General features: G+C 35.1%; 1 protein-coding gene across 10 annotated transcripts in view; it reads right to left on the bottom strand.

The window, feature by feature from the left end:
- The window catches only part of LOC142985191 (uncharacterized), a 37,509-nt gene that overhangs the window by 17,160 nt on the left and 4,660 nt on the right, over positions 1-15,689 (bottom strand). Inside the window, exon 5 of one of the 10 annotated variants that reach the window (XM_076133212.1) lies at positions 333-6,485. The exons of 6 other annotated variants lie outside the window; for them this stretch is intronic. In XM_076133212.1, the coding sequence (XP_075989327.1) occupies positions 4,660-6,485 (1,826 nt within the window). In that variant the 3' untranslated portion in view covers positions 333-4,659. 3 more of the 10 variants (XM_076133213.1, XM_076133211.1, XM_076133218.1) reach the window with 3 other exon arrangements.

Genomic DNA, 15,689 nt, shown 5'->3' with positions numbered 1-15,689 from the left:
TCCACAAATACCTACTATCGCATCGAATTATTTCTAAAGTTACATGAATAGCCCGATCGGCACAAGCCGAATAAATGCCGTAATAGCTATAAGTCTGTTTTGTTGTTCAATTAATACTGCCGAACCGAATATGTGTGTAGCAAAGAATATGTTTTAAATGCACTGATAAAGATAGTAGAATAGCATGTTGAATTTATTTCGTAAGGGAATTAAATAATCTATATAATTAAAATGATCTTTTTTTTACTCCCGCACTAAGAATTGCTCTTGTGTCGCGAGGATTCTCTTTAAGGTAAACATGGGTCATAGGAATTCGAAGAGAAACTTCAAAATTAAAATACTCGATATTATATTTTATACCATTAATAATTATAATATAAATGTACGAGATTATCACATTTCTACATAGTCCAATATTAAATACATTTTTTTATATAGACAAGAGCTTAGATAACACATTTTTATAGCAAAAACTATTAAAAATAATTATAATAAGTCTCGAGCAGGGTTGAAGTCGGCTGGTTGTAAAAACATTAGACAAATCTCTGTTGAGATAAAAGAATTTGTGCCGACCACACGTGGGATAAGGATAAGACAAATAATAATACCGGTAGAACGGGGTTACTTTAAAATTGAATGAGTTAATTTGAAATGCTATAATCTTATTCATAGCTATATTTAGTACCAAGAACCGGAAAACTGAACTCATCGCAAAATTTCTATTGTCAAACTAGCTGACCCGGCAAACGTTGTTTTGCCACATAAATGTAAAAAATAATAGTGTAGGGGTCTGAAAAATAGATGTTGGCCGATTCTCAGACCTACTCAATATGCTCACAAAATTTCATGAGAATCGTTCAAGCCGCTTCGGAGGAGTACGGTAACTAACATTGTGACATGGAAATTTTAAATATAAGATTTACTCCAAATTTTCATAAAGTAACCCTATTCTACGGTAATAAATTATAAACTAATATAAGATCAGCTACCTTATAATACATTTCAAAGTATTCATTTTTGTAAATAAAAAAAACCGAGGCGGAAATAATTTTAAATATATCACTGGGGATTATGCGATTATATTTATATACTTATTTAATTAATATATTATTTTAAATACGTCTAATAAAATCTTAAAATATTACATCTTGAACTACTTAAAATGTGAACAAACCACAGTGATTTTCTATGTATCGGAGCTACTGAAGATGGTTTCAGACTATACTATTGTGCTATATAGTAAAGCAGAGGGCCGAAATGCTGTACTATATAGCATTCACATTATGGGATATTATCGCAAGCATTTGTAGTATACAGCTAGCTCAATTAATTTTGTTCTTTGGCGATCTTTGAATAATGTGTACCGTTGGACAGCACACATCACGATCGACTAAATGGATTTAATGTCAGCGCATATCGATCTCTGAGGTTAAGCTACGCTTGCCGAGGTTGATCTGTGGATGGGTGACCATATTATACATTTCGAGTTCCTCCGTGTTTCGGAAGGCCCCCTAAATTGTGGGTCCCGGCTGTCATTTCCATAGATCTTTGACAGTCGTTACATACATTATAGCGTAATCTGAAACCAGCTTTATACAGCTAACGGTGGCCTGTTTGATATAACTACTTTATTTTGGAAATACACACATTTTTTTACCTTAAAACTACGATACACGAGTATTCTTTAAATAGGTGCCAGCCTAACGTATACTGTATAAACATTATCGAGATCATTCTTATAAATAAACAGGTTTTCAACTCACATAAAGATCATTATCTTTCCTATACATATACAGGGTGTCCCAAAACTCAACGATAATCCGAGACAGGATGAAAGGCCAAGTCATACCGGCTATAGGAAAAATAAGAAAAAAATTCCATATCACTTAGTTCAGCAATAATAGACACTTTTCAAAAAAGTTGAAATTCCACACCCTTGGTCGCATTTTCAAGTCCTGTGATCACCAATGTTACAATTTCGCTGTGTTTTTTTGAATTTTGTGATCTTAATTAAATATGCTATTAATCGTATAACAAATTAATGCACAAAAAATTGTTAATTTAATTAAAAAAGTTAAGTTTTAGTGAGTCATCTTTCTCAAAAATATCGTTAGTCAACTTTGACGCTTCATACTGAAAAAAAAAAGTACTAGACTACCCTTGGCAAGTTATTTCAAAAGTTGGCGCATTTAATCAAAATTTCAAAATAGTATAACACTTGCCACTTTTCTTGCCATTAAAAATGTTATTTTTATTTGAACGAAGAGTATCCCCGCAAATGGATCGGACGCAGTGGTACAATTTTATGGCATCCTCGTTCAACCGATCTAAATCTAGTAGATATTTTTTACTGGGAATGCATAAAAGATTAAGTCTTTTCAAAATCAATACAAAATCTATCAGAACTTCGCCAGAAAATTGACACAGCGTCAGAAGAAATAAATGCAAGGAATTTTGCTTGACCGGTGCAAAGGTCTTTTGTAAGGCGCTGCAGAGCCTGAATTCATGCTAGAGGAAAACAATTCGGAATTACTTTAGTTTAAGGAGAATAATTAAATAAGATCGATGGTTCGTTCATTGTTTTTTTTTAATTATTATAACCTATTATGTTTATTACATTAAATATTTGTTATGGACTGACTCAATTACATCTTTACTGAAAATAATTGCTTTCCTCTGGCACGAATACAGGCTCTGCAACGACGTACAAAAGATTTTTTCAGTCTGTGTCAATTTTCTGGCGAAGTTCTGATAGATTTTGTATTGATTTCGAATAAACTTTTTCTTTTATGCATTCCCAGTAAAAAATATCTACTGGATTTAGATCGGGAGAACAAGGAAGCCATAAAATTGTACCACTGCGTCCGATCCATTTGCGGGGATACTCTTCGTTCAAATAAAAATAACGTTTTTAATGGCAAGAAAAGTGGCAAGTGTTATACTATTTTGAAATCTTGATTTAATGCGCCAACTTTTGAAATATCTTGCCAAGGGTAGTGTAGTACATTTTTTTTTCAGTATGAAGCGTCAAAGTTGACTAACGATATTTTTGAGAAAGATGACTCACTAAAACTTAACTTTTTTTATTAAATTAACAATGTTTTGTGCAGTAATTTGTTATACGATTAATAGCATATTTAATTAAGATCACGAAATTCAAAAAAACACAGCGAAATTGTAACATTGGTGATCACAGGACTTGAAAATGCGACCAAGGGTGTGGAATTTCAACTTTTTTGAAAAGTGTCTATTATCGCTGAACTAAGTGATATGGAATTTTTTTCTTATTTTTCCTATAGCCGGTATGTCTTGGCCTTTCATCCTGTCTCGGATTATCGTTGAGTTTTGGGACACCCTGTATATGTTACTGTAAAAGCCCGGACTGTGGTAAATCCTAAGATTTTCCGGTATATCCTAAGATTTACCAACTCTCAATGGTAAAAGTCCGAACAATCCTTTTATTTCGAACTTTTACCCCTATTCACTTGGTAAATCTTAGGATATACCTCAAGGGCAGGTAAATGTAGGTAATATAAAATAATTTTATAGTTATAAAGAAGGAGTTTTGGGCAAACCGACAAGGGTAGGTTAGGTTAGAAGGCTGAGGTGGGAGCGAGCGAAGCGAAGCTCCCACCTCAGCCTTCGTGGTTATTTTTTTTTAAACCACCCAGAAGGAGGAGCCCCGCGAAGCGGGGTTCCGGCGACATCTTCAAACTCTCATTATAACTATATTACGGCATATAATTATATCCCTAGCAATATCATTATATTACGGCTCAAACACATGATAATCAACTTTTACCGTGTCGTTATGTAAATCCTAACATTTGCCAATTAAATGGTGGTAAAAGTTCGAAATAAAAGAACGTTCGGACTTTTACCATTGAGAGTTGGTAAATCTTAGGTTTTACCGGAAAATCTTAGGATATACCACAGTTCGGGCTTTTACAGTAACATATATAAAATCACGCCTTTTCCAATAGGCAGAGAGCAGAGAACGTCACTTGGTACGATCCTTACAAACTTCCCTTGCTTCATTCACATCCATACATCCTGTCATCTTATATACGCAAAAATCAAGCCCTTTTCCCATAGACGAAAGTAGAGACTAAATAACGTCACTTGGTACGATCCTTACAAACTTGCCTTGCCTCTTTCACATACATACATGTTGTCATACAGGACCGCCGGTTACGCATTTGAGTTTAAGTATACGATATCATGGTATAAGCAGTGTTTTATAAGCCTCTTACAGCAATTTTTCTATAATACAAATATGTACTTAAAATAGTCTATTATAAAGGTAAATGAATATAAATACGGTCACTACACAGATGGGTAGGTACTTAATTTGTAAATATGCCAATTTGAGTTTAGCCATTATATAACGTCTAGTCTCAATAACATAACTTGAAATAGAAATAGGCATATCAAAATTAAAGGTCTTTTAACCCAAATTCAATTCTTTAAACAAGAAAAAACCCTAGACCTTAGCAATTGTATTTGCTACCACTGCGCCAGAAAGACATTCAAATTTTTAGCTACCAAAAGATCAATTTATCTCTCCTGAAAGATTCGTTATTGAAACGACCGTAGCTGCAATACCAAGCCAAACGCTTCTATTATATGCAAAAATACAGCCATCAAGAAAACCTTTTCTCAAATCTGCAACTGTACATGGCCATATTTTTTATGCATCTCCATATGCGAAGCCAGATTACTTTTCCTCAAAAAGTCTTTCCCGCAAACCGTACAGCAAAACTTTCTATCGCCTTCGTGTTTAACCATATGCATCCTCAACAAATAATTATCGAAAAATTTCTCATTGCAAATTGAACAGGGTACATTTTTCTCCTTCAAATGAGTCCTTCTTATATGGTCTTTCATAAAGGAGTTTCTCGTGAACATTTTATCGCAGTAATCACACTTATGACCTATATTATGCATTTTTATCATGTGTTTTTGCTTATGATACTGGGAAGTGAAAGATTCTGGGCATTTCGTGCACTTGTGTTCTTTCGCGTTGTGCGTTTTCGCTCTGTGTCTCGCTAAACACCATTGGTTCTTGTATTTAACGCCGCAGATATCACATTCACACGATCCTGTATGTGAATAAGTTATATGTACGTTCAAATTCGCCGCGTTTCTGAAGCTACGGCCGCAGAAATCGCAAATTCTGTTATTATTACTATGTTCTGCGTTGACGTGCCTTAGTAATATGCCGAAATATCTAAAGATCTTATCCGGGCAGATGGGACAAGGCATGTTATCCTTTATAATTCTAAAAGGCTCTAAACAACCGGTTATAGACTTGTCGTAGTTAGCTTTATGTTCACTTATTAAATGGTCGATTAAAACGTCTAAATCCGACATCGGTAAGCAACAAACTTTGCAAGCTAGATCAGAGATATCAATTTTAACAGTAATCCTTTCCCCTTTACATTTCTTCATGCATTTTTGCTTCAATTCGCAAACTGGGTGTTCATTGTCCGTATGCTCTCTCAACTCGTCGAAATCTAGAAATTTCTTTGAGCAATAAAAGCAGGAGTACTTTGAAAAGAATTTAAAAGGTACTGCGGTCGACATGTTTAAAACACATTGTATATTTTGCCGAATTTGCAATATATTCTGCTTCTTTTTCGGTTCCAGAGTGTCTTCTGTTAAAAATTCGGGTTGTGCTTGAGAAATGATTTTTACTTTACACTTACTTATGTGCTGTCTTAAACCTATAGATGAATGGAACTCTTTGGAACAGTAACTACATTTAATATTAGATTCATCTTGTGGATGAGAAACTTGTATATGTTTCTGCAAAAGGGACATTGAAGCAAATTTAGAATTGCAGTTTTTACATTGACGAAAATGCGTGTTATTTTGATGTCGTCTCAAAGATTGTAATGTGTCGAAAGTTTTAAGGCATAGATCGCAAGGGTAGCCGCCTTCGCGATGATAGTTCCTTATATGCAACGCTAAGTCTCTTTTTTTATTCACACGTCCTCCACAATAGTAGCAAATAAAACAATTTTGCGGATGCATATTATTCACATGGGATACTAAATAACCGAAATAAGAGAACTGTTCTTCGCACAAAAGGCATTTAAAGTCAACCAACCGGTATTCTTGAAAGGGTATTTCGACCTCCTTGTCGTACTCCAAATGATGTTTTCCTATCAAATGATCGATTATTTCTTCAAATCGATTAAAAGGTTCGTTGCAAATCTCGCAAATGATTTCCGATACATCGATTTTTATCTCGATATTGTTACCTTTGATTAGTTTAAGTGAATAATCTTTAGTATTGCACAGACCGTGGGACTTAGTATGCTTTCTGAATTCTGGATAATCTGGGTAACTTTTGCCGCAATAAAAGCAAAGATATTTGCCTCGCCATTTGAACGGTATTATAGTAGTATTGTTGAATATAGTTTTGAGATTTTTCCTTCGCCTCTCAGAGGTACACCTTGCGAACGGCACAGGCATTTCATCTGTAAACAAATATTTTCTTGCTGTAATCTTCATTCGGTCTTTGTTCGCTCCAGTTTTTTTGTTAGTCGTCTTATTGATATGGTTATATATTTCTACTACATACAATTATATCACGCCTTTTCCCAAAGAAGAAGGCAGGGAATAAAGAACGTCACTTGGTACGATCCTTACAAACTTCCCTTGCCTCATTCACATCCATACATCTTGTCATACAGCACCGACTGTTATAGTTCTGCTATTACAATTTAAAATCACACTCTTCCGTACTCATCACGACTTTAATAGACGTCAAATTATTTAAGCTCTAATATACATACATAATTTTCAAAGCTGCCAGCCAACTTAGAGGGCAGAATCATCGAGAATAGAAAAACTTCTAACCTATTTTAATAGGTAGTAATAGTTGATCAATAACAGTGATTAACCCCCGGTTTCTGAGGTACATTTAGCGGTAGTTTATCTATTCAACAGCGTTTAAACTCGTATAAAAAAAAACGCTATTGGATAAATAAACTACCTTTAAATGTACCTCAGAAACCGGGAATAAATCAAGTCAGTTATTATCCTTAAATAACAAACTATCTGGCTCATACATCGACGATTGCTAGTGTACAGAAATCAGATCAAATAATTTAGTTTAATAAAGCTAGACTAGATACAGACATCAATATAGGAATTAAGACTAGAAGAATAACCCCCGGTTTCTGAGGTACATTTAGCGGTAGTTTATCTATTCCATAGCGTTTAAACTCATATATATAAAAGCGCTATTGAAAAGATCAACTACCGCTAAATGTTCGAAAAAAATTGATCGACCAACTGTTCGTGCTAGAGCTATTGGCCAAAAACAAGAAAAAAAAAACAATTTTCAATGCAATCTTTTAGACTGCAAAGGTCGTATATCAAATAGTCCTATTAACTCTTGTAACCGGATTATCATAGAACAAAGGTATAACTGGTAAGAAACTATCGCGGAAACTGTTCAGGAAATCGAAACGGGCGCCTATAACATCATTGACGAAACTCGAAGTGTACACTATCATCAAAATAATGTACAGCAGAAGGATTAAATGCTAGGTAATCCCAGCTTGATTCGCGTTCCTAACATGAGAGGCAATATGGGCCCTCAAATTCCTCTTCCAAAGGAACTTTTTATTACAAATATCGCAATGGAAATTCCTTTCCCCAACGTGCTTAATCATGTGCATCTTCAACCGTTGCCTGTCGAAGAAACTCTCGGTACAAATTCTACATTTCACGTTTTTCTCTTTCAAATGCACACGTCTTATATGATTGACCATGAACGAGTATTTGATAAAAGCTTTGTCGCAATATGAACATTTGTGACCGCCGCCGTGTGACAAAAGCATGTGGCGTTGCATCCAGTATTGAGTTGTAAACTTCTCATTGCATTCCAGACACTTGAACATTTTTATCCCATGGTCTTTGCCAAGATGAGATTTCAAATTGACGTAAGTAGGGAATATCATGTCGCATTGATTGCATTCGAACTTATTATTCGAAACTGAGTGGTATCTTATCGTATGAGCGCGAAGATTCGGATCAGTTCTGAAAGACTGACCGCAGAAAACGCAAATATATTTATTTCCCGTATGACTTTTGCTTACGTGTTTTAATAGCAAACCGAAATAGCGGTACACCTCATCGCAGAGAGGGCAAGGATAGTTATTCTTGATCAATTTGAAAGGTTGTAGATGGTCCTCAATAGTGATATTGCACTGGATCTTATGTTCAGTAGTTAAATGTTGAACGAGACTGTTCAAATCGTCTACAGTTTCAAGGCATAACTTGCAAGACAAGTTCGAAGTGTCAATTTTGATTTTAACACCGTCGTATCGGTTTCGCATCTTCATACTCTTATCCCCAACTTCACATTGTGGGTGCTCCATAATCGTATGTTCTTTCAAACCGTCACAATGTGTGAAATCTCTAGTGCAATAGAAACAGCGAAATTTGCTCATGAAGAATTTGAAAGGCATTGCAGTCGACATGTTGATGATCGTAGCAATACTTGTTCTTAAATCTTTGGTGGCTATTTTCTTATCTTCATCATCAACGACAATCGTTTCCAAGCTTTCCTTTTTGATAGTACATTTCGGGGCGTGACGCAAGACTGCCTGCTTCGTGCTCAAAATTTGATGGCAAACTCCGCATTGGACTTCATCCGACGTATGATCGTCTTTCATATGTTTTAACCTTTTTAAATCAGACGAGAAAGTTTGCAAACAGATGTTGCAAGTTGATTGGTGAGCGTGTAACCTGTGGTGTTGCAGAACAACATTAGTTTCGAAGCTCTCGCCACATCGCACACATGGGTAGCTCTGCCGATGATAGTTCCTTACGTGAGTGCATAAATCTCGCTTCTTGTTGAAGATTTGCTTGCATTCGCCGCAAGAGAAGCATTCACTAGGATGACTGCTGTTCATATGAATGACTAATTTCGCAAAGTAATCGAACTTTTTGTCGCAAACCATGCATTCGAGATCCGCAAGCTTGTAAGTCGTTAGCATGAGCTTAGCGTTCTTATTATAATGTATATCATGTTTAATCATCAAATGGTTGATAATATCGTCTAAATTTGTGAAGGAATAAGAGCAAATTCTACAGCCAATGTACGAAACGTCCAGTTTAATTTCTGTATCAGCAGATTTGACTAGTTTTATAGCCCTGTCTTCGTCTGAACAGAGGCCGTGACGTTGCGTGTGCTTTATAAGGCGTTTGTAGCAGTCGAAATCGAGGCCGCAGTAAAAACAAAGATATTTTCCTCGCCATTTAAACGGTACAAGTGTGGTATGGTTGAATAGCGTTACCAGATTCTCCCTCCGATAGAAATTAGCACTTCGCTTTGGTGCCTCCCTATGCGGTCCTGAAAAGAAATTCTCTTTTGTATTTTCAGGAAACATAGATTGTGCAAGGAGGTGAACTCGGCCCTTTCTGTTCTATTGCATGCTTATTTCGGTGTTACGAAAATAAAATATTTAACACAACACTTATTTTAAGACTAAAGTTTTATATTTACTTATGAATTATCGTATAAATATCGTTAAAGAGAGTAAGAAATCAAAAAAAATAAGTGTGTTTTATAATTCCTTACGACTACAAATTTAAACATTAGTAGTGTAGTGACCGATTTATAGGAGACTAAACCACGATAAGTACGGATTAAGAAGCAGTTGCAATAAACGATCCCTCTTTCAATAGAAACCCTAGCAAGTACTTAACTTAAAACCTAGGAATTTAGGTTTCTTCAGACATCTCAATATATACAGTTAAGATAAGCTTATTTAGTAAATATGAAAAGTTGCCTAGCATAATTTAGTTGCCTAGATTTTCTTATTTATAAATCATGTTGCTTACAACTAACCAATAGTATCCTACTATCTGGACATTAATATTGAACTCCATCGTTTATCTTAAAAATAATAATTACACACATAGATTTGGCATTTCTATTTACATTCATACAAACATAAAATCACGCCTTCTTACAGGCCGAGACGAAAGAACACCACTTTGTACGATCCTTACAAACTTCCCTTGCAACACATCCATACATCTTGTCATACAGGACCGCCGGTTAAGAGTACTACGGACCTTTATTCAGAAATATTTCTAATACTAACACAAGTTATATAGCAACAGGATTCAAATGCTTATTATGCCTAGCCATATGCGTCCTCAAACTTTTTCTCCAGAAAAATCTTTCCCCGCAAATATCACAGTGAAAATTCTTCTCCCCACTATGCTTAACCATATGTCTTCTTAGTAAAATATTATTAAAGAACTTCATATTGCATATAGAACATTCAACATTTTTCTCTTTCAAATGAGTCCTTCTAACATGATCACGCATGAACGAATTTCTAGTAAACAGTTTCCCACAATACGAACATTTGTGACCGCAGTCGTGGGCTTCTATTAAATGTTTCTGTCTCAAATATTGGGTAGCAAAACTTTCAGGACATTTCGGACATTTCGCAGCCTTAACACCATGGTTCCTGGCCATATGCATGTACAATCTCGAAGGTATATTGCATTCAGCTCCACAAATATTGCACTTAAAACGACCATCTCGATGATGCCTCCATATATGCACGCGTAAATTCTGATCGCGGCGAAAAGTTTGACCACAGTAGACGCATATAATATTATTATTAGTATGTTTCTTGTTCATATGTTTGAGCAAAGTGCCGAAGAATCGGAAAACTTCTGCCGGACAGTTAGGGCAGACCATGTGGTCTTTTATCAGCCTGTAAGGTTGAAGGCAAGTAGTAATCGATTTGTCGTAATTAGCATTGTGTTTGGTTATCAAATGATCGAGTAGGTTTTCGAGATCTGTCATAGATTCAAAGCAAATTTTACAAGCGAGGGAAGATATATCTATTTTAACACAAGCCACCGATTCTCTGCATTTTTTTATACAGTCTTGTTTGACATCGCACACAGGATGTTCTAAAACAGTGTGTTCCCGCAACAAATCAGAATCTTGGAAATCTTTCGAGCAGTAAAAACAGTTGAACTTATTCTTATAAAAATTAAAAGGTATGGCCGTAGACATATTTATAACTATTACAATATTCTCTCTTATTTGTTTGACACTAGGTCTTTTGACGGGATCTTCGTAATTTTGATCCAAATCCATAGCAATTAGGTCTTCTTTTTTAATTTTCACGTCAATGTCTAGCAAATTTTCCGCTTTGCATTTTCTGCTGTGCATTTTTAAGCCTTGTTTTGTATGGAATTCTTTGAAACAATTATCGCATTGTAAAGACCCATCGTCCGGATGTTCTAACTCCATGTGTTTTTGCTTCAAAGCAGCCGACGGTAACTTCAAATCGCACACACTACATCTAGTTAAATGTCTATTATTTCTATGTTTCCTCAAAATGTTTAACGAACTAAATATTTGGGGGCACATATCGCAACAGTACCCGCCTTCGCGATGATAATTCTTTATATGAGAAAACAAATCTCTTTTTTTGTTAAATTTTTGATTACATTTATCGCATATAAGGCAATTTTTCGGATGGTTCGTGTTTACATGTGATACTAGATAACCGAAATACGTGAATTTCTCTTCGCAAATCATACAACTAAGATCTATAAGTCTATATTCTTCTATAGCCATATCTACAGTTCTATCGTACTCCAAATTATGTTTAACAAATAAATGACTGACGATCTCTTCGAAAGACGGAAACGGTTCCGAGCAGACCTCGCAAGCAATTTCCGAAACATCAATTTTTATTTCCATATTCTGCCCTCCTTTCAGAACTTTTAAAGAATAATCTCTTGTAGAACAATTCCCGTGACTTTTAGTATGCTTTCTGAGCTCAGTATATTCCGTTATATCTTTACTACAATAAAAGCACATATATTTCCCTCGCCACTTAAACGGTATAATTGTAGTGTTGTTGAACAATATTTGTAGGTTCCGCCGTCGTTTCATCGATGATGATTCATTGCCTTTGTATTTCTTCGGTTTTAAATCTGAAAAGAGATTATTCTACTGTAAATGTACCCGTATTTGAACACGTTCTAGAAAATGGCTACAGAATGACAATATTTTTATACTATCGCGGTTTGTACATATAATACTAAATTGCTAACCAGCCGGCATACTATTAACAGAATCGAATTCGATTGAATCAGATTCCAAGTAATGTCAAATCGAACTCTTAAATTCTAAACTAGCGTATAATTGAACGTTAGTTTAAAGTGAAAGTAATAATATTGTTTAATGTAGACTATTATAATTTTAAACTAGTGTTTGATTACGCGCTAGTTTGAAATTTAAAACTACGATCCGACATTTGTTCGAACCAATCGAAATAGATTTTGGACTAGATATCGTCGGGAGAACGCGTACAGAGTCGAAGTAACGTCGAATCGAACTCTTCAATTTCAAACTTAGATTTGACGTTTGCCCGCAAACCTTGAAAGGTTTGCAGGCAGCCTTTTGCTGTAAGCCTGCTAATTCAACCAGTAGTTAGCCAAGTCACAGGCTTAAAGAAGTTGCTAATCGTCGTCTCCTTGTGACAGGAGGTAGGCGAGGAAGCTTACGCCACAAGGAGACGCCGATTAGACCGTAACCGTATACCTAATTCTCATTGAGTTTAAAGACCTGTTTAGCAATTTAGTATTATATCTTTGTTATTGGGGTACATTTAAAGTTTAGCCTTGCTACAAGTAAAATTGTATTTTCAATACGTTAAGACTGTTTCTTAAATGCTATCTCATGTTTTCAAAGTTAGACGCTAGACAGGCAGCCGGCTGTAAAAATAACAGCCAAATCCCATTTTACACCATGGTTTTCAAAGAAGTAGAAGAAATTACACATGCTTTTCTACTAAAATGTCATCTTCATCAGATCTTCATAAATTTTATTTTCACGTTTAATGGATAAGCCATCTGTTAAATAAAGTGATAGTAAATGTTTTAAAACAATTGTCAAAAGCTCATCTGATAGGTTAAAGATACTTCTTAAAGAAGAGGTTACCGACGCGTAGTTTTTTAATATTATTATATGTATAATATGTATGTATAATAATATATTATTCGTAAGGTATGTTTAAATAAAACTTACTATTATAATACAAAGATATTTTATTTAAGAAAGTTTAAATATATAAGACTGTTTAATTGTGTTACAGTGAGTCAAAATAAGTATTAATAATATAATCTTATTGGACCGTAAGAATTATCAAGCAATGTCGCCAGCAAAAATAAAACAAAAAGATGATTAATTTTGCATATAAAATACGTCTAAATTCATTACCAAATTCGACAGTATTTTTGTATAAAAACTTATTTACATGGGTTTCAAGACACCAAATGTAATAATAAATAAATATAAAAGATGAAAAAGACTTTCTTTCGTTACTTTTTGTAGAGAAATAGAAGAATATTCCGTTCATCAATATCAATAAACGTTGCCACACCGTCACCACGTGAGTTAGGTGACATACATTTCAATATTAACTGCTTGGATACGTAGCCAGCGACGCCGCCATGGCGTCCTAGTGAGGCAGGGCTCTAAGACCGTATAAAAGGCTAAGTTTTAACATGACTTAAACATGACGATTCAATGATTCTAACTCAATAAAATACCGAAACTATCCATACTAATATTATAAATGCGAAAGTAACTCTGTCTGTCTGTCTGCTACTCAATCACGCCTAAACTACTGAACCAATTTGCATGAAATTTGGTATGGAGATATTTTGATACCCGAGAAAGGACAGAGGCTATAATCATCACGCTACGACCAATAGGAGCAGAGTACCAGTAAAAAATGTTACAAAAACGGGGAAAATTATGACCCATTCTTTCTTATGTGACGCAAGCGAAGTTGCACGGGTCAGCTAGTACCCAATAAACAGCCCTAGCCAACTGAAAATCTTCAAGCAGTCACTACCTCGGGATGGTGTACTTTCATATGCAACCTCATACTATTATTCTGAACAAAACCCTGACTACAAACAGAACAAATATACCTTCTATCATTACTATGTATCCTCATATGGTCTTTCAAAGTCTGTCTCCTCGCATACGACTTCTTACACACTTCACATTGATGGACCCGCTCCCCAAAATGTTTAACCATATGTTTTTGCACATGAGTTTTCGAGAAAAACTTCTGCTCGCACATAGTACAGCTGAAATTTTTCTCCCTTATATGCACCTCTTTCAAATGTACCCGCATTTTGCTCATAATTTGAAACGTTTTATCGCACACGGGACAATTGTATTCCGGTACTTTGATATCATGAAATAAACTGTGATGACGTTTTCTCTGATTGTAATTCTGAAAGGTTTCGTTGCAATAAAAACATTTGAGTAATTTATCTTTTTTATGTACTTTGCTTTCGTGATTATTTTTTTGAGTTAACGAGTCGAAAGTCTCCGAACAAACGTTGCATCGAAACTTAGAGCCGTGAGTTAGAGAATGACATCTTAATCTACCCTGAGACAAGAAAGATTTGCCGCACAATTCGCAAATGTAGTTTCCGAAATGCTCGTTCATATGCTGGTTAAGTTTGGTGAAGTACTGGAACTCTTGTTTACAAACCGCGCAATGGAAATGCTCATTCAATTTGTACGGTATAATCCCGTAGCCACATTCTTCTGTGAAAATTTTATTGTGTGTCTTCAAATGTTGTAATAAGTCTTCTAGAGTATTATAGTCGTTATTGCATATTTTACATTGTAGAGTAGAAACATCAATTTTAACTTTCTCATCTCTTCTTAAGTACGAAACGGCTGCCTTGATATTAGATTTCTTATGTTCTTTAACCGTATGTGTTTTTAACATTTCATGGTCTTTAAATGTCAAATGACAGTAGAAGCATAGATAATTTTGTCTATGCCATTTAAAAGGTATTACTGTGGTGTTCTCTATGATAATAATAGCGTTTCTCTTCATCAATTTATTTCTTTTCGTTGACGTCATCGAGGACTTACTTGGGGCCTCAGCGTCACCTAAAAATTGAAATATTTTCATTTTATTCTTCTTTTCAAGGTTCTTCCACTTCTTTCTTGTTAGTTAATACATATATAATATCACGCCTTTTTCAAATAGGTAGAGGAACCAAAGAACGTCACTTGGTACGATCCTTACAAACTTCCCTTGCTTCATTCACATCCATACATTTTGTTAGTTAATCTTAATACTAATAAAATTGTTTTAAACACGTTTGTTACTCTTCCCGCCAATACTATGAAGAAGAAACGCTAAGAGTATGTGTCCTACTGATGCCTTTGTTCAGTGACCGGTAAACGATCTGTAAGATAGCCATCCTTGACGCAGTCATTCTATAGATCAGTGGCTCCCAACCAGTGGTCCCGAAAGATTTTAAAATTTTCAACATGACTATTAGATACACTTTATTTTTAATATACTGGTAATATACATAATGGTCCCTGCTAACAAGAATAATATAAAAGTGGTCCCGGACTAAGAAAATGTCGGGAACCCCTGCTATAGATGGATACCCGCTTAGTATTTCAGCTGAGTGTCTTTACACGTTAAAAATAATTCTCAGTTGTTGTCAATTAAGATAACAGACGAGTTAGCTTACAACACGTTTATTAGTAAGACGGTTTTATTAGGTCTATAGAATTATAATGCTTAAATATTTGATGGTTCAAAAGAACCTGTGTTTATATCATTAAGATTGGA

This window comes from Anticarsia gemmatalis, chromosome 29 (assembly GCF_050436995.1).
Source record: "Anticarsia gemmatalis isolate Benzon Research Colony breed Stoneville strain chromosome 29, ilAntGemm2 primary, whole genome shotgun sequence".
Classification (NCBI taxonomy): domain Eukaryota; kingdom Metazoa; phylum Arthropoda; class Insecta; order Lepidoptera; family Erebidae; genus Anticarsia; species Anticarsia gemmatalis.
This window is presented reverse-complemented; position numbering and strand designations above follow the sequence as displayed.